At 39.2% G+C, this 22,738-nt stretch overlaps 2 protein-coding genes across 2 annotated transcripts; both read left to right on the top strand.

Annotated features, from left to right (window-relative positions):
• Window positions 1–1,129: 1,129 nt before the first annotated feature.
• On the top strand, window positions 1,130–2,804 carry LOC137936283 (uncharacterized). Its single transcript, XM_068780867.1, has 5 exons — window positions 1,130–1,632; window positions 1,721–1,980; window positions 2,122–2,215; window positions 2,302–2,413; window positions 2,494–2,804. The coding sequence occupies exons 1-5, from the start codon at window positions 1,497–1,499 to the stop codon at window positions 2,645–2,647; spliced, it is 756 nt and encodes a 251-aa protein (XP_068636968.1). The 5' UTR covers window positions 1,130–1,496; the 3' UTR covers window positions 2,648–2,804.
• A 9,926-nt stretch (window positions 2,805–12,730) lies between these two features.
• LOC137936866 (zinc finger CCCH domain-containing protein 62-like) lies at window positions 12,731–21,966 on the top strand. Its single transcript, XM_068781799.1, has 9 exons — window positions 12,731–13,106; window positions 13,193–13,362; window positions 17,015–17,132; window positions 18,392–18,453; window positions 18,531–18,582; window positions 18,681–18,786; window positions 18,873–18,971; window positions 20,710–20,818; window positions 21,085–21,966. The coding sequence occupies exons 1-9, from the start codon at window positions 13,003–13,005 to the stop codon at window positions 21,696–21,698; spliced, it is 1,434 nt and encodes a 477-aa protein (XP_068637900.1). The 5' UTR covers window positions 12,731–13,002; the 3' UTR covers window positions 21,699–21,966.
• The last annotated feature ends 772 nt before the right edge of the window (window positions 21,967–22,738 follow it).

Below are 22,738 nucleotides of genomic sequence, written 5' to 3'. Positions count from 1 at the left end.
GTCAGAGATTGCGGGTATTCAAACATTGAGAAAATCCATTTCATCATGTAATGTCATAATTATAAATGGATTTTGGAAAGCTCTTTTGACATTGATCCTCCAATCCCGGCTTCTATTTCTCATTTGTTCTATTTAAGATGAGAAATCATATGCCATCTCCGTATCTAATTTGATCAATCTTTGACTTAAGTAAACCACTTTCATTGATTAGCTCCTTCTATTGACCATTTTGAAAGGCTCTCATGTTTTGATGCCAGCGAAGGAGGAAAAAGAGTAAGGATTGTTCCAACTATATTCTCTTTCCAATGGACTGAGCAGGCAATTTGATCCAGTTACTCTTTTTTTTTTTTTTTTTGTTGTTCGCATTTGATCAAACACTTGCCAGGCCCATGACAATATGGATCAAATTGTTACAGGTTACAAAATTCAGTTGTGACAGGTTGCAACCCAAGAAAGAGGGGTGATCCATGCTCTTAAAAAAGCAAGCTAGAAAGATACAATCTCCATTGCTTGTGTAAGCATGAAGACAAAGACAGGGCTGCACACTTTTCAGTTTTCCTTACAACTGTGTAGTGTTGTACTCTGGAACTCTTCTTTGAGTACCCGCCAGAGCAGGGGAAATCATCATCCAGAACACCCTTTCTTCCCCGGTAGCTGGATTCAAACTTGTTTTCTCTGGAACTCTTCTTTGAGTACCCTCCAGAGCAGGGGAAACCATCATCCAGGACACCCTTTCTTCCCCAGTAGCTGGATTCGAACTTGTTTTCTCTGGAACTCTTCTTTGAGTACCTCCAGAGCAGGGGAAGTCATCATCCAGGACACCCTTTCTTCCCCAGTAGCTGGATTCAAACTTGTTTTCTTACGAGGGGGGGGGGGGGGGGTGGGGGGCTCCAAGAAAGGGGAGGAGCAGACTCACTTTAGGTCCTCAGTTGTTGAAATCCCTTCTGAAGGATCTCTTCTGTTTTACCTTGTAATTTACAGAAGAGGACGAATCCAATGTGTTAAACATCAAGGAACGAGGCTAGTACGTTGAAGCACTTTATAGTTTTATAATCATCGCCTCAGATTCAGAGACCTTTGTACTTTGTTCTTTCTCCTTTTCCTGCTGCTTTCCGCATTTCAAAGCATATATGCATGTATGGAAGAATTTGATAATAAACTTGTTAATCTTTGTAAAACTTCTTCTTCTTCCTTGTAATGGTTTTAACATTACTGTATCGGCTCTTTCTTTTTTGCTCTCTCTTCCTCTAATCTCGACTTAAATGTAAATGGGTAACGGTGGAAGTGTCGGTCTTGCTGTAGGAGAGTGGGAGTCACTATCCCATTTCCAAAATCCATCTCACTATCCATTTCTATTAAGAATTCGACTCTCCCCTCCTTCGTTCCTCCACGCTTCCACGTCTTCTTCTCCTACTCTATAAGCAGCAGTAGCCGCAGCTCCGTTTCCCTCCCTTGCGCCTTGCCGAGTTGCCAATCCTCCATGCCTGCCTGCTAACATGCGCCCTCTGTCCAGCTCCACCGTCGCCAAGGGCGTCGTCGCCGTCGTTGGAGTCGGGCCCAGGCTCGGCCGCTCCATTGCTCACAAATTCGCTCATGAAGGCTACACTGTTGCTATTCTCGCCAGAAATTTGGGTTACTTTACCCACCAGCCCCGTATCTCCAACCGTCCCGTGTTTGCTTCCTTCACCCTTTTGCTGATTTCTGGGTGTTTGTTTTGCAGGACGATTATCGCGATTTGCTGACGAGATAGCGCGGGAGGAGAAGGCCCAGGTGTTTGCCATTCGGATCGATTGCTCCGATGCTCGGAGTCTTCGTGAGGCATTTGAAGGAGTTCACTCCCTAGGCTTTGTGGAGGTTTTGGTCTATAATGCCTGCCCTCCTTCCTCCTGGCATGCCCCCAGATTCGCTGATATCAGACTCGAGTCTTTCCAGAAAGCCCTCGCTGTCTCCTCCACCGGCGCTTTCCACTGCGCCCAGCAAGTAAACCTCACATTCTTCCTCTTATTTTTTGAACTTCTTTGTTGGTGCCTTGCTGAACCATTCTCCATTAAAGAAAAAGCTCGCTTCTTAGTTTCTCTTCTTCTTTATCTCTGTAATTTTTCCCCCTATTGTTGGTTATAGGTTATTCCTGGCATGGTTGATAGAGGGAAGGGAACGATCCTCTTCACTGGTTCACCAGCTTCACTTAATGGCATCGCGGGTTTCTGTGAATTAAGTAAGAGTACTCAGATTTCATTCTACAAAAAAAAATCTCTGATTTCCGATTGATACAAGAGAGTTTATTTCATTTGGCAAAAAAAGGTTGCGGCAAATTTGCTCTCAGAGCTCTCTCTCAGTGCCTCGCGAAGGAGTTCCAACCACTGGGAATCCATGTCGCTCATGTTATCATCGACAGCATCATTGGTGCACCCAGGTAACTAGTCAAAACCTTTCGTCCCCAGATAGAAATCTATAGTGAGAAAGAAGGATATCAGAACTGAGCCGTGATTTCAGATCTCTGCAAAGATCATCCTCAGGAGAGCAAAGCTCCGCCGACATCTCCATGGACCCTGATGCCATTGCTCAAACATACTGGCATTTACACGTCCAGGACAAGAGTGCATGGACCCAGGAGATCGACCTCCGCGCCTACAATCAGGCATTCTAGCTTCCATTTTCCTCTGGGTACAGCTCCTCTTCTTGTTGTGTTGGTTACAGACTAATAGGTTGTATCAGTATTATCCTACTGTTAATGTTTTCCTCCCTCAATCTGTCAATCTGATTCTCCTTTGCTATAAATATATAAACTCATGAAAGTTTTTTTTCTTGTATACATGATTTTCAATCAGAATTAAATAAGAAGTAAAGATGTTTCTCATTTACATTAAATTATTTAATGAAAGCGATGATCGATAATCCCGAAATGGACAGAAAAGTAAGGAAAAGTGCATGGACAGGGGTGAAGTCCTGTCCTCCCTCAAAGACACGGAGGGGTATTCATCCAGTTGGATTCAGAATCATCAGGTGAATTCGGAATCATAAGATTATTCATTCCAACAAAAGGAGTTTCGCAAATCTTTCAGTTTCTACTCTCAATCATTTGTGGGTAGATTTGAAAGAAAAAAAAGGCACCAAAAAGTCAGGGACAACCATTACAGTCGACCAAAAGGTCTTTCGACAACGCATGGTGTCATGATCCCAAAGGGAAGAAGCTTGACTACGTGTTCCAACCTCGCTGGGTCTCAACTCTCTCTCTCTTCCCCCACCTAAAGAGAGAAGACAAGAGACTAGTAGAGGTCTCCTTCTCCGTGACAGATGAGGAAAAACTCTACTTTCTTGGCAACCGTACAGAGCTATTCCTTCTTTTGCCTAAAAAAAGGAAATCCAGGGGGAAGGGGAGGACCCCCACACTCTCTATCTACCTATAAGGAACAAGAAGGTAGTATCTAATAAGGGATTAAGATAATCGTTTCAATTATTGAATAAAATTATATGATATTTATCTTATATTGTAATTATCTCCACATATAAAACTTATCTTTTCGGATTCTAAAAAGTATAACGACTCTTAATCAATGAAAGGATCGTGGTTCAGTTGTTCATCTCACATGTTATCAGAGCAGTTGCATTTTGCCATCTTGAATTTTTTTTTTCTCTTGTCTTTTGCCTTGCTCCTGTAACCCCCCTGGAAATTCCTCTCTATGCCACACACTCGGCCAAATAAAGATCATGCTGTAATTATCTCCACATGTAAAGGTTATATTTTTTGATTATAAAAAGTATAACCACTCTTAATTAATGAAAGGATTGTGGTTCAGTTCTTCATCTTACATGGTATCAGAGCAATTGCATTTTGCCATTCTGATTTTTTTTCTCTTGTCCTTCACCTCACCCTCGTAACCCCCCTGGAAATTCCTCTTTGTGCCACACGCTCAGCCAAGTATAAGTTGAGCTCCGACAAAGCCTCCAGGCACCGCCAACGACAGTAGCTCAACCACCGGAACAGGTTTACATCGTCCTACAACTACCCTCTTTGTCTCTCACTCTCTACGACTCCCGACTCTTCACCATCCCCCCAACTCCGGTAGAACATCTAAAAGCCGCTGACAATCACAACTGAACCACCGACATGTCCTTCTGACGCCTCCCACCAACAGTTCCATTGAGACTTCGCTCCCGACCCCACCAAAGGAAGCAACCAGACACACGCATGTCGTCCGTGTGAACCCCATGTGTGATTCTCACACGTGCGAAAAATAAAATAAAATCTCAGACTACCTTCTCACTGTCACTCAACTCCAAATTACTATTGACGTTCCACAAGTCAGCACAACCACTATGTCCACTACAAATGGTGCTTCAAAGGCTCCAATGTACGTACTCAACCGAGTCTATATAGGTAAGGTTTCTCCCCTTCAATTTTTTATTTTTAGTTTTTTATTTCAAGGGTAGAGTTGTTTGTGCTCCGAGAAATCGTCTCAAGTGACTCTGACATGGTAGCCATTCCATAGTAGCAGAGCCAAATACAAACACTTTAGTCAGACAAGATTCAACTAAAAATTCTACCTGACACCCTTGATTCATAAAATGTTTCTCCAACAAACCAACGAGCCTCTAAGTTTGACCCTCACCTTTTCCAACTTTTCCAAAAACTCAAGAAAAGATTCAACCTTTGCATTCCAACATGAGTGGTGTTCAGATTGGCCACATCAACTCAGACTAGATATTATGGCAGAGCTTGACCTGGTTTTTCAAATAGGACCAATCTCATCCCTCTCCATCATATATGATTAGTATAAAATAAAAATTTGGTACTCTTTTTTGCTTTGATTCCAATTGTCAAAGGAGACATGGGCTGTGTCAGAGAGATATGGGTTGATAGGACACGAAGGACATTTTTTTCTTTGGCATATGCTGTACTCAAGCAAAAAAAAATTAAGGGTCTTTGCCTCAATAAATTTTTTCTGTTCGGCGTCTCCAACCTCAGCGTAGAGGGAGAGAGTCGAGAAGAGAAAGGGGGGAAGAAATACCTCGGTGTATCCTCAGTGTTGAGGGAGAGAGCAGAGAAGAGAAAGAAGAAACACCTCGGTGTGTCCGGGTTCGGGAGATCTGCATCTTTGCAGTCCTCATTTTTTCTCTGGTAGTCGAGAGAGGAAGTGTAGAGGCTCTGTCTAGTTTGCTTTTACTTTGAGGTGTTTGGGCGTCGGCAAGGCTCGGGGAACTACCAGGATCTCCATACAGGTTTCACTATTTTCTTTATTGATCTCTACTAGATTTTCGCAAATCTGTCCTTCTGTTATCTGCGGTGCTAGATTGACTTATGGGTTGTGATTTGAGAATGTTGTAAACACTGTGAAATTTTTCTTCCTATGATAAAATAAATGCAGCAATCATCTATAGACGTAGCCAGAATTGGGCGAACCACGTTAAAACAGTGTTGTTATTTTGTTTCCTGTTAAATCTGGTTAGAAATTTCTTAACAATGGAAACTCTGGTCTGGTGACGCTTCGTCAGTTCAGTGGCCCAATCATAATATGCTGGAAAGGTGGTTGAAAATTGTCCTTCTCGATGGGTTCCATCGAATTGGACTGTGAGAGGCTGATGGGGATGCAATAGAGTCAGTATCAAGGTTTAATAGTTTTGGATTCATCCGAGAAGAAAAATTACTTTAGAACCCAGTTATCTTCTGGTAATGAATAATGTAGTAAAGAGCTAATTTCTCTGGTAAGAGTCTCGGTATCAAACAACAACTAAAGCTGCTTCTCCAACCGGCCATGATTTTACCAGTGAATTCCAGCAATTCTCGCAACGTTGGAAACCAATGATTGAGGCGTCAAAGAGACTCAGCCAGATAATGTCTTCTTTTAGGCCATATTTAAGACAGCCAAGTACCAAACAGTCCATGATAAGTCTATTTTTTAATGGCATAGAAGTTTGGTTCCAGTCTGCTTGATTTTATATCATTCCCTTCTTCCAGTTTGTTGTTCAGGTTCACAACATTGATACCACTGTCACTCTGTATTTATCAGTATATTTGAACTTCATAGAATGTGTCACTAATATAGGAAACCTTATTTTTAGCTCCTGAGATAAACATGGTGATATTTGTCAAAACCCAATTTGCCCATCAAAAGCACAAATGGTAGAAGTTTGTTCCTAGTGGATTATATCGATTCTGAATGACTTGTTAACAAAATGAACCAATCCAATAGTGACCCATCATTAGTCACCCAATAGTCACTCCCCAATCCCATAACTGTATTTAATCATATGTTTTTGTTTTATTAATTTTATGACACAGTCATAAGTCCAAACCAATTGTGCACTAACAAGCTTTTGGATAGAAATACCACGACATGGATAAGACAAAATATTCTTGGAATTGCACTCCTTATTTGGATAACTGTGACAAAGAGATTGGTTGGAGGAAAATGCAATCAGAGAAATTAATTCCAGGCGAGAAAATTAACTACCAATGACTCAATACAGTTTTTCACTGGAAAAAGAACATAATGAAAATAAACAGTAAACAAAAAGAAACCCAAAGGAACATAAATCTTTCAGGTTTCAGGCACCTCATCTTGGATCATTAGATAGAACAGCCAACAATTATTTTCATCTTGTCATCTGTTCAGCACCCTTAGCCTGGCATTTGACTCATGTTTCCAAGAAATTTGTGACATTTGCAGGTTCTTTGAATGTTGGCGATTTCAAATCTAACAATAGCAAAGCCGACTGCACTTTTTCTAGGAGAAATCAATTTGAGCTTGAGAGAGAGAGAGAGAGAGAGAGAGAGAGAGAGAGAGAGAGAGAGAGAGTCTCATAAGCATCTCCAAAATAATAAATTAATCTTAAGTTTCAACCATTTGCTACCATGCTTTTCAAAATGTCTTCCTCCCCCACAGTCAATGATATTGAACGGAGCTATGCAAATTAATCTTAAGTTTCAACCATTTGATTCCATTATACATATTAGGATCGGGGCATACTTAAATAATAAAAAAGTATTTCTAGCATTCCTTAAAAAGTAACATCAGAGAGAGAGAGAGAGAGTCTCATAAGCATCTCTGTGATTCATCTGCTACCATGCTTTCCAAAATGTCTTCCTCCCCCACAATCAATGATATTGAATAGAGCTATGCAAATTAATCTTAAGTTTCAACCATTTGATTCCATTATATATTAGGATCAGGGCATACTTAAATAAATAAATAAAGTATTTCTAGCATTCCTTAAAAAGTAACATCAGAGAGAGAGAGCATCATCAGCATCTCTGTGATTCATCTACTACCATGCTTTCCAAAATGTCTTCCAAAATGTCTTCCTCCCCCACAGTCAATGATATTGAACAGAGCTATGCAAATTAATCTTAAGTTTCAGCATTTCTTTAAAAGTAACATCATTCAAAATGGAAGAACTTATCAGTATAGTCGCAACAGCGTATATAAAAGCTCAGCTCTGAGTTTACACTGCATCATGTAAAAAATAACATGCTCATAACACTGAGAAAGTTATTCATTCACCACAATAATTTATCATCCTGCAAAATCATCCCATAAGCTCATTATATAATTCAGCTATAATCCTTTTCTTCCGTGGCTTGGGCCTTTGGTTCATTTGTTATATTGGGGGTGTTTCCGATGTGAGGTCTTAGGTGCAAGTTTCACAAGGGGACGAGGGGCTGTGTGCATGTGTAATCAACATTAAAAAAATCTCTTAATTGTTGTGACACATGCATACATTTACTCAGAAGCCTTAATCCACATTCAAATTCAACCATGCTTTCCCAGATTATGAGTTGTCAAAAAATAACAGAAAAAAAAAATTCAAATCTTCCTCCTACACTATTATCTACTTCCTCATCAATAAGTTATTCTCACATACTCCGGGAAGACTTTGTTATGGTCATGGGTTAAATACCTATGTCTTTCGCTCCTAACAGGCCGGTCTTTTGGGTAACATTGGCTAGGTGCTTAACAGTTGGTATCAGAGCGGGCTCCCACGTCACACGTTCGAATCCCGGAGGGGGCGACCTAGAGGCCAGATTAAAATTATTGGTAGGCGTGCAGAACGGGTTTGGCCAGTGTCGCTAGAGTAGGCCGTCGCTAGAGTGAACTGTCGTGGACGTCGGCTCACTAAGGTGGGGTGTGATGTTATGGTCCTGGTTTAAGTACCTATGTCTTCCGCTCCTAACAGGCCGGTTTGTTGGGTAGTATTGGCTAGGTGCTTAACAGACTTTAGTGGCGGGAAGACGGGTAACCATGTTGGTAATTTTGGATACAAGTGTTGGAATGACTTGTCTTTAATATGCATGCTGCGCATTCACTAACAGATCGGTCTTTTGGTGCAATAGCTAGTAACATGGTATCAAAACAGGTGGTCTCGAGTTCGAGTCCCGCTCCCCCCGTTTGTTTCGTCCCCGCATAGGTGGGACTTTGTCTTTGGCCGTCCCCGTATAGGTGGGTTTGTGCATTTGCATTTGTACACGGGTGTTCCCTGTGCAGGCGAGTGTTGGAATGACTTGTCTTTAATATGCATACTGCGCATTCGCTAACAGACCGGTCTTTTGGAGAGGGAGATATTATCTCGGAGGAAATAAGGGCGGATGAGGTCCAAGAGTGAGGAGAACACCGGATAAGAGACGGAGTATGATTCTTGATAGTTGGCGTCGCGTGAAGTTGGGTCAAGGGAGAGGAGGCGAGGTGGAGAAGAGGATGAGGACGAAGTTAGAGAAGAAGAGGAACGAAGGAGGGAGGCATAGAAAAGTACAGAGGCAAGAGTGAAGAAGAGAAGAGGTACCCCACAAGAGGAGGATAGATGAACGGATGTCGGAGATGAGAGGATGGAGCCGGAGGGATCGAGATGATTTTGGAGGTGGAGAAGGTTCGACAGCATTAGAAGGAGAGATGGATCCATAGTACTCGGCTTTTCTCTTTCTCTACGTGTTTGTAAAAGTAAAACAAGATAGATAGAAAAATGTTTTCCTTTCTTGATTTTGGAGTACTACGTGCAGTTATATTTATAGGTGTTTTGTAGATAAGATATATCTGTTACAAATATTTGAAAAATATTTAAATTTGAACAGATTTTGTTATATCCTGGATTATCTTCCATAATCGTTATCCTCATCTATTTGTTTAGCTTTTATCTTTTTGTTGAGATACAGTTCTTCCAATAGTGTTTATGTAGGGAAAGCTGGACAGGACGGAGAAGAATGAACCGAAAGCTAAAATCTCGTTCTTCTGCCAAACCTGATGTTCTTTTGCTTAACTAACTATCTATCGAATTTCTGAAAGCGGGTTTCTACCGCAATTCTGCAATCGAGGGTTTAAAATTTTGAATTTCTGAAAGAGGGAATCTCTTCAGATTACTGTTCAAAATCACGGATTAAATTCTGCACCTCCTCCTTCTATGGATTTCATGAACGAATTTTCCAAGGATGCATATGTTTTGCTGTCTGAGCAAGCGCACAAGGGTCCCGATTTTCCTCTAGGGTTTTATAGGACGGAGCGACGATGGATCTGATTTAGCGGAATACCAAACTTTGACCCACTGAAAATACTAATCGACCTGTGTTTCCACGCTGCTCCCTCCACATTCTGGCAGTCTCTATTCCCGCCCTCAGCAGTCCGCAGACGAGCTGCGATCCAAGTCACCTCCCGCTCGCCGGCTGAACGAACAGGATAACGACTGCATATACGCATACCACAAGCGAAGAGTCGGAATTAACTATCAAGACTGGAGAAGTCAGAAAGGCCATGGGGATCGCCGAATTTAGCTACACGAATCTTCACAGAATCCAGAGCTTTGGTCCCTTCTCCAGGTTTTAATCGTCCGCTACCGCATCATATTTGGATTGCCCATGGTTTGGATTTGGATCTGGTTTTTAAAAACACATCCCAGAAGTCTAACCTCATTCCAATCCTTGGATGCATAGTTTTTAGGGTGGAGATGGAAGATAATAAATTTAAAACTATATAAAACCTATAACAAATTGACCTCTAACAACATTTATATAATCAAATTGACCTCATACAACAAAAACAATAATTTTTTCTCTTTTTTCTTATTAAAATTTATATTATTTTCAAAATGCATCATGTAAGTAAACTCAATATCCAACTTGAATCAAATCTTTTGTTCTTCACCCAAGAGGTGATTTGTGTTTGGGCCACCTTTAAAGTATGAGTACTCTCTTTGTTAAACCCTAAAGTTGGGTAATTTTTTCGCTTTTAAAATCGAGAGGAGTGTGTTTTAGACTATGTCCGTTTTGACTAGTGTATGGAGATTTGTGATACGGCTAGAAGTGATTTTCTTCTCCCACATTGTGTTTTATCCAAGTTGGGTTTATATGTCATTTTTTTTCCTCCAACTTGAGGGGGAAAAGTAGATGAAAACGTACAATAAAGAGGTATTCTGTTCCACATGTTGTGGTAAATTTTTTTTTACTAAAATATTCAAGAAAGGGGGAGAACAAATGTTAAAGATTTAACATCTATGAAACCGTTTTAGCCAATGAAAATTGAAGACAAAAAATCTTTTCATTGCAAAAGCTCGACTGTTAAAGAGCAGGCATGGAAGTCTTACATGACTCTCACAATAAGAATTCTCATAGAGCCAGAGTTATTATGGTGGAATCTAATAAGAGTCTCATGGAAGGAGGTCTCACAGAAGAGTCGTAGTTAAAACTGTTTTAGTTTTGTTAGTCTTCTATTTATGTTCAGTTATTCAATTGTTCTAGGACTTATCTTTTTAGTGTTAACTTTAGGTATAATTGGGATAAGAGTAGATTAATTATAATAAGATTCTATTTATTTACTCTATTATAAATAGAGGCTTATGTAATCAAATTACAACAAGTTAATGAAGTTTTTATGTTTTCCAGAAATTTAACAATGATCAATCAATCCAAGTGAGATGATTGATCATGCTTTATCGAATGAAATGGCCATGTTCTGGATGATCGATCAATCGATTATGGTTGATCGACTATGCTTTATATTTCTGGCATGCACAGTTCTGGATGATCGATCATTCCAATGCTAGTTCAAAAATTTTAACTTTTAAAGCATGAAAATATTTTTCTCAAAGTGCTCTAGCATGTTCTAAATGATATTTATGATGTTCTTAAACTTGTCTATATGCAAATTATGACCTAAAGGTCTGATTTCACATTTATACTTAAAAAAGATAGTTTAGAATACTTTCTTACATAAAGTGATTGAGTTTGGACATTTGACTATCACACTTAAAACTCTTGTCTTCTTGTTATCTTCTTCTTGTGGGTGCTTCTTTGGGAGACGTCTTTCAATGGTGTTTGAGGTCTTGAGTAAGGCTTAATTATTTTGAAGCTTTAGACTTTGAGATGCATTTACTCTTGAAGATGAAGTATTTGAAATACTCAGATTTCAAGTTGTTAGAACAATTAAGTTTTGTTATCATAAAAAACAACACCGGGGTCAACCTACGATTAATAAGAACCATGATAACTGGATTGTCGTTCAAATTTATGTGGATGATATCATATTTAGTTCTACAAATCCTTCTCAATGTCAAGAATTTTTCTTGTGTAATGAAGAATGATTTTGAAATGAGTTTAATGGGTGAACTCACATTCTTCCTTGGACTTCAAGTAATGCAAACCAAAAATGGCAAATTTATAAATCAGTCCAAGTACACTAAGAGATTGCTTAAGAGATTCAACATTGAAAATCTTAAGTCAATTAGCACACCCATGAGTTCATCTTTAAAACTTGACTCGGACTAGATAAAAAATTATATAAAAGTATGATATGATCCATACTTTACCTTTCAGGTAGTAGACCAAATATAATGTTCTTGGTATGCCTATGTGCTAGATTTCAATCCGATCTTAGTGAATCTCACTTAGTGGTAGTGAAAAGAATATTTCGTTATCTACTTGGGACACCAAACTTAGGTAAGCCATTGGTCTAGTCCAATGCTGATTTTGTTGGTTGCAAAATTGACAGAAAAAGTTCGAGTGGTACTTGCTAATTACTTGGAAATATGTTTGTTTCTTGGTTTTCCAAGAAACAACATTCAGTTGGACTATCCACCACCTGAACTGAATATATCACATGTGAAAGTTGTTGTGCTCTACTTCTTTGGATGAAATAACAACTAGATGACTATGACATAAAACAAAAAAAAATTTCAGTCCATTGTGACAATATGAGCGCCATAAGCATAAGTAAGAATTTGGTTCACCATTCTCGGTCAAAACACATAAAGATTAGACACACTTCATTAGAGAGTTGGTTCAAACCAAGGTTATAAAATTGAGTTTGTTCCCACCGAAAATCAATTAGCTGATATCTTTACAAAACCATTAGGATATGACCATTTCTCTAAGCTTCGAGGAGAGTTAGGCATGAGCAATCCAATAGATCAACTATTTCAATTGATCAATCAATTGAAATAGAATGATTGATCATTCCAAGATACAGGATGAGAACTTGAAGAGACATAAACGTTTTTTAACACAATATCTTCACTCCAAATGAAGAACAAATTAAGGGAAGTTTTCTTCTCTATATGGTTCCGCATGATAGAGGATAGGGTAGGAGCCCCTTTTGCATTTTCTTCTATATGAAAGGGATTCTCCACCATCACCTAATGGCGGAGTCTACAGGAGATCCCTCTTCGCTTGTTATAAATAATCAAAGAGAAGTGTCCCCATGGGGTGGGGGCGTCACTGCCCCTTTCCATTTTTTTATCGACTGGGAATGAGCTACTACCCTCCTAATTGTCAATGACATGGGCAATGACACCAATCCTGTTGTTGATGAAAGCCTTAAACAAAGGGTATGGGGGCTTTCGCTCCCTTCCAAGTGGTGCATCAAGTGCACCCTACACGAGAGTGACCCAATGATCGATTGATTGATTAGTCGATTCACAGGGTTTTAACTTATGCTGATTTTCATTTATATGTGATCTTGATAGGAGACCAAGTATAATATTCCATCGCCTGCTAGAGTTGTTTGTTTTCCTTGCCCGGTTCTCATGACCAAACGAGATCAACAGTACGTCTGCATCTCCTCTTCTTCTTCTGAATCAGAAGAAAGTGATGACGACGACGATGATGATGTGAATTGCTCTTCGCCCAGGTACCTCGCTGTTATGAAATTTGGTCCATCAAATGTATCGTCCTTTCTTCTTTTCTCAAGTTTACTTCTCAAATTTGGTGTATTAGCGACGATGGGAGTGAATTGAGCGACGAAGAAATCGATCAAGAATGTGACAGCGACGATGGAAGTGAATTGAGCGGCGAGGATATCGATCAGGAGGCAGTCGAAGATGACTCGGATGACTTGTCAGGGGATGATGAAGCTTATTGCGATAAAGTCGTCGCACTGCTAAAGGGTGATTTCTCTGTTACTTGTCTCACTTGGAGCTGCATTTTTTTCCCCTCTAGTTATTCTTCAATAGCGGTGACCTCTCTTTGGCTGCATAAATTTAGTGGTTTCTCCCATCGACTCCTTTGAGTTCGTTGTCTTTGTGTTTTATCACTCTTTTGTAGAAGTATGGAAGTTAATGAGCAAGTATTGCAACGTTTTGCTATGAAATATATGACAATTTGATCCAAGTTTATTTGTTCTTGAGTTTTATCTAAAGAGCCAGAATCCAACATTCATTTCCTTGGAAAAAAAAACATCTCCTGTTTCTTGGAGCTTTCTGTCTGATTGTTTTTTTTTTTTTTGCAGGTAGTTTTATTTTTTCTTTTCCGGTTGTTTCACTTTTTTTTGGTCTCATATTGCGGATTTTCGTTTATGGCTCTTGTGTTATTGTGAGATAGGAAAGGCGCCTATGATGTCTTGCCATATATTTCCTTTAACTTATGAATGTGGGCAGCTGTTGCAGTATGCCTCACGATGATTGCCTCATTTTGGTTAGAACAGGAAACATTTTTTTGCTACTGTTATTATCTACCTTGAGAATATTTTTGGTTGAATTAAGAGATTTTTTGTTAAAAATTGAAGCCAAGCACTTCCGAAGTTTCTATAGTCACAACTCTTTACCTTTTACTATTGACTTCACTCCTGTCAATTGTTGTGCTTTTGCAGTGTGATAAGTTGAGGACATGGCACTTTTACCGAATAAAACTCTGGACAGTTTGTTCTTGTACTTTGAATATTTATCGACAGTTTCTGTTGTTGCTCATTTATTATTTTAAACCTTCTATAAGTTTACTCAGGACCATGGGTTGCTGGAGGCAATTAGTTAGACTAGCAATCAAATGGTGGTGCCAGGAAGAAATTATAGTTGATAAAACCAAAAATAGGAAAAGGAGATATGATGGGCTTTCTTGACAAAAGAGGAGGCACATGCTTGTAAAAGACAAAGTAGATGAAGCAAAAAATGATCCACAAAGGGAGGATGAAGCCTATGACTACAATAGGCTTGGAGAGGTAGCTGTTAGTCGATAAAGAAGTCCTCACTTCCATTTTCTTTGAGCCTTAGAATGTATTCATTCTGTTCAGAAAATATAAAAATGAAAGGTAGCCATAATGTGGGAGTCAGAAGCACTGTCGAAGTTCTATTGCATGAGTTATCTTCTTATACCATCTCAAGTACTTCTAAGGAGGTCATAAGTTGATAATTGATAGCTGATAGTATTACTGAGAGCAAGATGTGGTATCCATAGATCATTTGCCTTTTTTAAGTTATGTGGGCTACACCAAAATAATACTCTAGTAAAGCCATGAATATTCGAAGTATGTCATTTTCAAGAAGATTAGTAAACTCGATTTATATATTATTTTCATCGGTTGAATTTTTTTTAATAAATATTCTCAGAATCATGTTGAGTTAGATTTCTTTCACTGCATTTTTTCTAAGATATGATGAACTTAAATGTAGAGCATTTTTTGCTGGCCTGGACAGAAGATGTTTTCTTATACAATTTCACTTAAATTGAAAAGCCATGATTACAAAAGCAGAACTAATCAAGAGCATAATAAGCTCAGCAGTTGCAATGTTTCTCTATATAAGAAACTAATGTAAAAAGTAGATGCAATGGAAGCCTTTTTTTTGTGTGTGTGTGTGTTGTTGAAAAGAAGGTGATCATTGAGGCCAAAAGCCAAATCACAGCAGCGGACTAAGGAGGGTAGATCTGAACAATGGGGGATTGAAGATCAACCCCTTCCTTAGCCTACTTATCAGCAAGCCTGTTACTGCACCTACTAGCATAGGATCATTTACAAACAGCATTATGACCAAGGCTACAAACCTTATAAAATACTTCCAATGGCTCCAGGGGGGCTTCTTAAACTTCTTTCACCACCTAATTACTGAAGTGGAGTCGCTTTCTACCTCCAAAGGTGCTGAGAAGTGCTCCTGGTCAGTTTTAACCCCCACAAAAAAGCATTGTTCTTGCAGAGTTTGGGTTAGAATGGTTTGAATCAGAATGGCCAAGAGGATACCCCTGGAACACCCATCAAAGCTGAGCTTAATGTGCCCCAATTGAGGCATCCACTCAATTACCCGAGTCACAAAAGTAGTCAATATGCTGGCAACCAGCAGTCAACTGTTGTGTATTAAACCACCTAGAATATCCTCAAACTCAGGCTAGTAGCAAACCCAGGCTGCCACTTGATTAGTAATGTTATTGATCAGCTTTGGAGAAGGGGAGGACTTGCTGTTGAAGTGTCTGATGTTTCTTTCATCTCAGATACTCCAAGGAATGCATGCAAGGCAAGTCTTCCACAACAACTTGCCCGAGGGGCCCATCTTGCAAGAGATAATTTGCTAGATAAAGTCATCAAAGGTGCAGGGAAAGGGACCTTGCAAGTTAAATTTGGTAAGGAAGTGAGCCCAGATTTCAGGATGGTAGGGCAAGGCAACAGTGGCTTCCCTTCGAATTAGATTGTCATATGAGAGGATGCTGCCTCTTGCAGCACTTCAGACGAAATTTTTTACTTTATGGGCCCCTCGAGACTCCATGCCTTGAAAGCCAGGTGATTGGGATCTGTTGCAATTGATTAGATCATTACACCCCTGATTTCACAAGATCCCAATGCAGTAGGAGTCCAGATTAAGGTGTCAATATCTGATGGTCCAAAAGGCTAATTGCCAAGTTGAGTTAGCATCACACTGAGGTCTGTTAATTCCTCATCCTTAAGGTTCCTTCTAAGCTGAATATTCCAGACAACTTCCCCCTTCAGCCCCTGCTCTGAAGATCAGCAGCCTTGCAGACTAGCTGGTTAGGCTGGCTAGAGATGTTATAAGGCCTTCCAAACTCTTGGCGGAGCCAATGATTTGCAAGCCATAGATCAGTCCAGAACTTGGTTGCTCTCCCATTGCACTCATGCAATTTATTTTGGCTTCACATTTTACTAGCAAGGACTACAATTTTACACCAAATAGGAAAGAGATTCCTGTTAGGGACCCCATCAAGCCATCAAACCTCATCAGCCAGACCAAGCTTCACTGACATGATTCTCCTCCTAATTGAGTCATCCATCCTAGCAAATTTCCAGATCCACTTCATCATGAAAGCTTCATTAAATTCTCTGATTCTTCTCACTACCAGACTGCCTCTCCTCTTCGATTGATTGACCCTGCCAATTAACTAGGTGGAATTAAATGCTTCTGAAGTCCCTTTCAACAGAAACCTTCACTCGTCTTTTTATCTGTCTGCAATGCTCGCGGGCTGTGTGAGTCAGGAAAGATAGTGAGTGGCGAGCCCTGCAAGAGAGGACTTAGCAGGTAAGCCCTGCAATCGAAGCCAGTCCTTTATCAAATTTGTTCTTGTTTTTTGGCTTTATTTTTTGCTAATTTTTATGTGACTATCTTGATAAAAGTAGTCCGGATGATTTTTCCATTTGTTTTAGATGAGTCACACTTGGATTTCATATCAGTGTTATACTGCTTGTTTAGTTTCTTGTTATTTGACCACATGATGGCTTTAAACTTGTAGAATAGTTAGTGTGGTATTGGGACTTCTATGGAAGTGATATCGAAAGGGTAGTTGGTTTCATTATTACATGTATGTGATATTGTTGTCTCTGCGTAGGAGGGAGAGATCTTCATGCACTAAAATTGGAAGAGTGCAAAGCATATCTGCGGAAGCATGGTCTCAGAATAACAGGGACTAAAGAGACCTGTATACAAAGAATCCAGGAGCACTGGCGGTCAGTCATTTTCTGTTACTTATGTTGTGTACGAGTAGATCAAGTTATCTGTTACACCGATCCTGTTGAAATTTCACGACTAATATGAATATTCTACATATTAATTGGAGCCACTCATATGGGGTGCACCAGTTAACAGCTGTTCTCCCAAGCACTTGAATGATCAAGTGACCTGAGCTCATTTATTTGGCCACCTAGACAAAAAAAAGTGCTATGTCATCGTTGGGACCTGAGATGCTTGAAGAATCTTATCCTTTTTGTTCCATTCTGTTTAATGTATTGTGGTTATCTCATATGTGGGTTCTCATATGCTCATTAGTACCATTTGCTCTGTTCACTTTGTTGTCTTTGCATTTGAACCTAAGTAGTTGGTCTGGTGACCCATTTATTTTAGATTATAAGTTGATCATTTATAAGTTTATTTTGATGTGTTTCAACTATTTTTTAATGAAATAAGAAATCAGTTTGCAACTTTTATCCATACATACAGACAATGGTCTTGAGTTTATGAATCGTAAATTTGATTCTTTCTGTTAGTCAGAAGGAATCATTCATCAAACTTCTTGTGTGTTTACTCCACAAAAAAATAGAATTTTTGAGTGCAAAAATCATCATTTACTTGAGGTAGCTCGCATTATGCTGATTCACATGAATGTACCTAAATCTTATTGGGGTGATGTTGTTCTTACTGTATGCTCTGATACCATGAAAAAAGTAAGAAGAAAAAAGGTTGAAGAGAGAGAATGAGAGGGAGAGAAAGTGGAGAAGAAAAAAATTGAGAAATAGACTGAGATGGGGGACCTGCATGTCCCCCAGCCTCTATTTATAACTTAGGGTTGAGTCCAATTTACAACATTGCCCCTAATTTAAGTGAAAACCCTAATTCTCTATATCTCCTATTCTACGTGTCCTCTTTACATGAAATTTGGTCCATAGACATAGTTTGACATGTAGAACAAGATTACATAAAGAAATATAAATAACGATAAGGTAAAATGACCAAAATACCCCTGTTCTTGTTTTTTAGCACTTCCACTCAAAAAATATTAAAGGATATCCTCTTTCATTGTATTGTTATCATTTGCACTTCAACAGAAATAGCCAGGTTGTTGACCTGATTACTGTAGATTGCGTCTCCATCCCAGATTTCATGTAATGTTGTGAATTACATTTTAAGCTTTAGGAGAAGGCATACATTTTCACTTTTAGTCTCAATTGTCCACTAGCTGGCTTACGGATGTCTTTTTTTCATCTTTTAGGATAAAGGATGGCAGAGGGGAAAAATTGTATCCAAGGTCATCCTTTATGATCAACTGTACAGGTGGAATGGATCCATTGAACATTCATACGGGTCTTTACTTTAGCATATTTAGATAGTAAATCCAGAACCCATTGCAGGTGACGTTTGCAGAGGTGATATTGTTCTGTTCAGACAGAGGGTTTACCAGAAGTAAATACACTTTTCAGAGACTTTGTTTGAATATCTATGTGAAATATTAAGATTTCCCATTTTAAATGGTGATATTACTCATTCACTGTTTCAAATAGGTATGATCTTGCTAGAAAAGGTGGGAATCTCATAGGGAAGCGAACCATTGCTGGAAGAGTAGTCAAAGAGAGTTATGGTGCAGCCAAGCAGCAACACACTTTTACCGTAAGACTGATTCAAATGTTAAAGATTTATCCTCTGTAAACCCTATTCTATAGTGATTATTTGTTAATGCGATTTGGTTGAGAAAGGTTGAAGTTCTGTGGAGCAAAGGGCTGAAGACCTTGCCACCATTATTTCCTTTGCTTGTGAAAGGCCGCAATCTTTACAGGTTAAAAACTTTGCGACAGGTAAAAATATCTATCTGTTCTATAATCTGCAATTTTACATGGACTGGTTATATATTTCATCATTAATTTGGACAACCAAGAAAAATAAAAAGATACTCAAAGTGAAACTAAGTTGAAAACTATTGCCTGAGCCATTTAACAAATTAGGAAAGATAATCTCAAGCTACTGGAATTCATCTTTTCCAATGACAACTTGAACTGTATCAATAGAAGTTTCATGACAACCTATGATCGCCTTTGGTCTGAGAATTGTGGCAAAAGTAGAAAATAAGAAAATATTAACCATGTTAAAATCCTTAATAGGATTTAAAATATTTATTTAAATGAGTTCCATTTAGTCTTTTTTTTCTTCTATTTAAATGAACTAAGATAACTTCATTTGACATATGATGAGAAGAAATCTGAAGTTGGAAGTGTAACTATGGTACTTTCATGTCAAGCAATTTCGCCAGATAGAACGTGTCATCATGGATCACCGCCAATGACATTTATTCTGTTAAGAATTAAAATCACTCTGGTTGAGAGATTAAAAGTTGTTTGTATGGATATGTGAGTAGTTCCTCTTGTCTGCTCACTACCCCAGAGAAATAGCTACTACCGGACTTCAAACCTTTCAGACATTTAGAGAAAAATGTCTCCATTCGCTCTCTGCTCTTAATCTTATTCATGCTCTAAGGAGAAGATGGCTTTTTTATAGTTGATCTCATTGGCTTCTTTATTTAGAGAGAACTCCCAGTTATATAAAGTAGTGACAAACAGAGCAAGACAATCGGCTCTAGGAATTTTCTTCCTTTTTGTAATCATAGGTTAATAATAAGAGATTGCCCAGATGTCTCCTCTTTTAAATGTATATATCTTGTGGATTGGTCTTTGGCTCCACATGTAGGGTTTTATAGTAAGAGGTCTTCATTTTCAGTCTAACTAGGCTTTGTAGGGTAGTGTGTAGTCTGGTATTATAAGACCCTGATTGAGCCAGTCAGTTGAGTTGGGTTATATATGTAAGACCCAAAGGAGAGTCAAAACCCGGCTGACTTGGTCAGGTTTACCAATTTGACTAGTTACTGGGCGGAGTTGGCATGTCCAACTAGACCACCCCCTTTCCTTCTCTTCTGATATTGGTGGGCGCTCCTCTTCTACTGGCACCAGAAAAAGGGAGTGGAGGCCTCCTTGGGGATACCTCCTTTGTTGCAGAAATCTGCCCCTCTAGGAGAAGAGCCCCCACCCTCTTCTCTGGTGTGTAGATCTGTAGGATGATGATGGAAGGTGGATGGTTGCAGGACCTCACCAGGGGAAGGATGGTTGATGTCTTTTTTCAGATCAAGGGAGACTTCTTCCGTCTTTTTTTTTTTTTAATGAACATCATATTGACATCATCTGGGTCAATCGGCTGCAAACCCAGGTTCAAACTGACCGGGTCACTGACTAGGTCAGTTTGAAGAGAACTGTTCTTTTATGCCATTTATTGTCTTGGGAGTCTTTGGGTAATTTATCAAGAAGCACGTAAGAAAACTCAAAATTTCCCTACCATTTTTACAGTATTGGATAGAATATGGATGTAATTGGAACCTCTTAGAGCCTTGGGATCTTGATTGGAAACTTTTCAAACGATTAGTGTACCCCTAACCACCTCCACATCATTCTTATATGTTTATCCTCTATGGCATAGTTGTCCCATAAAAAAATGTTTGTTCGTCTACAATTTTTTTAAAAATAAAGAAAATTGTATGTTGAACTTCAGGTATGGGATGATGAGGCTGAGAGAGAAAAGGTCTTGGCTGAGAAACACAGAAGAGGAGGAGAGGCAAGACTAACTAGAGCAATCAAGAAGGCTCAAGCTGCCAGTAGAGGTCAGGTTCCCTTCTGACAATCGAAAGCTTACTTTTTATAGAAACTATGGAACTTAGCAACAAAATATGGAGAGGTCATTGTGGCCCTATTAAATCCATGCTCTGATATATTCATTTATGCTTTCATATACAACTTATACATAGATGGACATGCAATTGCATTATCAATTCTGTACTAGTGTGATGGAAATGTTACTCTCTCCCATCTAGTTTGTTGTCCTGTTATAGTTTCATTATTCTGAATGTTGTTTCATGCTTCTGGTCAGGTCCCAACTGCCACAGAAATTTGCATCACACAAAGGCACCTCCAAAGGAGAAAAAACCAGAAAGATGCCCCCCAAGGAAACGTAAAAGAGCAGATTGTGATGATTTTCCAGTGCCTAGAAATGCAAATGTGAGTAGAGATGCAAAAAGAAAAACGCATGAACCGACATCATCAGGTTCCAAGCAGAAAAAGCATACCCATCAGACTACCATTAACAAGAGACTGAAAAGTCATGACCCTAGGGTAGTCTTTGAAAGAGGCCCTCTTGGCAGTACTTACTCACACATAGCGGTGCAGTCTTCTGGTAACTTTGTTCCATTCACTGGTTATAGAGGGATGTGCTCAAGCTCTAATTACAACATTGGCTCTGGTTCTACCACGTACCCAACAGCTGTCTCTACATTTAATCATGAACCATTAAGCCGCAGAAACAATTTCAACACAGGCCGTGCATATCCTAGCCATCGATCGGATCCTAGAAGACTCAACCGTAGCATTTTATTACCCTGCTCCACACCAGGATGCGGAGACTCGGCGGCTAGAGACTGTGTTGGTTGTTACTGCTGGAAATGTTGCATGAGGGTTGGCAGGAGATGTTTAAGGCATAAGTACTAGAAATTGCTCTCCGTTTGCCGGTTCTTTTGTCTGTGCATAGGACCTTGGAGCTGCTATATCAAACGCGTTTTTGAATTCAACCTATTGCAGTCCTATGCACCATCACAAGAAAAGTTTCCTTTTGTAGCTGCCACGACAAAGGCAACGACTACTTGGGAAGCTATTTGTGCTTTTCCGAAAGCAAGTTGTGATTGATGCTAGAAATTATGGGTTCATTGGTCAATTTACTTTAAACTACTGAGTTTGATATCAAGGAGGCTGCATGGGCTATCTCAAATGCCACGTCTGAACTTTTCAATTTTAATTTCTTAAATTACCCCCTTATTGAGAAGCCACCTGAGCTCACATATTATAGCAGAGTATAGGGCTGCAGTATACCCTTAAAGATATCTCCATTGTGGGTGTGATTGTGAGACTACAACACAGAGAATTAAAGTTTATTTTCTAAAAGACACTCACAAGACAAGATACCTGCACATAGTCATAACACGCTACCCCAATGGAACTCACATGCTTATACATAAAGTTTAAGTTCGAGATTCATTCACTAAAGAGTGGTGTGGGTGGCGACATATCAACTAGATGAAGTTTAAGTCTAAAAGACTCCTGTCATCGAAAGCTATAATGTACTGATTGTCGTATCAAATTATATGTTAGTTTTAAAATTTAAAAAATGGTGGATAATGTTAAACCTTTTTTTTTTTTTTTAAATTTGAAGGATACATGCACACAAGAGAGGCTCAGCCACGTGTACCTTTCTCTTTTATCTTAGTCCACATTGTTTTGAGTAATGGGACTTTTAAGACGGTTATAGGCCAAGACACTCCTTTTATCTTTGATCACATGTGTGAGATACCCATGCATGCATGTGTTTATGATATCATGCGTGACCTGTGTTGAAGAGCAGGTATGGAAGAGTCTTATAAGACTCTCATAGAGCCAAAATTAAAATGGTGGAGTCACAGCAGAGTCTCAGTTAAAAGTGTTTTAGTTATGTTAGTTTTCTATTTATGCTCAGTTATTTAATTATTTTAAAACTT

Source organism: Aristolochia californica, unplaced genomic scaffold, assembly GCF_029961685.1.
Source record: "Aristolochia californica isolate CCGP_79_NKW_82.1479 unplaced genomic scaffold, dmAriCali1.0.hap1 SCAF_7, whole genome shotgun sequence".
In the NCBI taxonomy this organism is placed as follows: domain Eukaryota; kingdom Viridiplantae; phylum Streptophyta; class Magnoliopsida; order Piperales; family Aristolochiaceae; genus Aristolochia; species Aristolochia californica.
The sequence above is the reverse complement of the archived record's forward strand: the minus strand, read 5'-3'. Positions and strand labels throughout refer to the sequence as shown.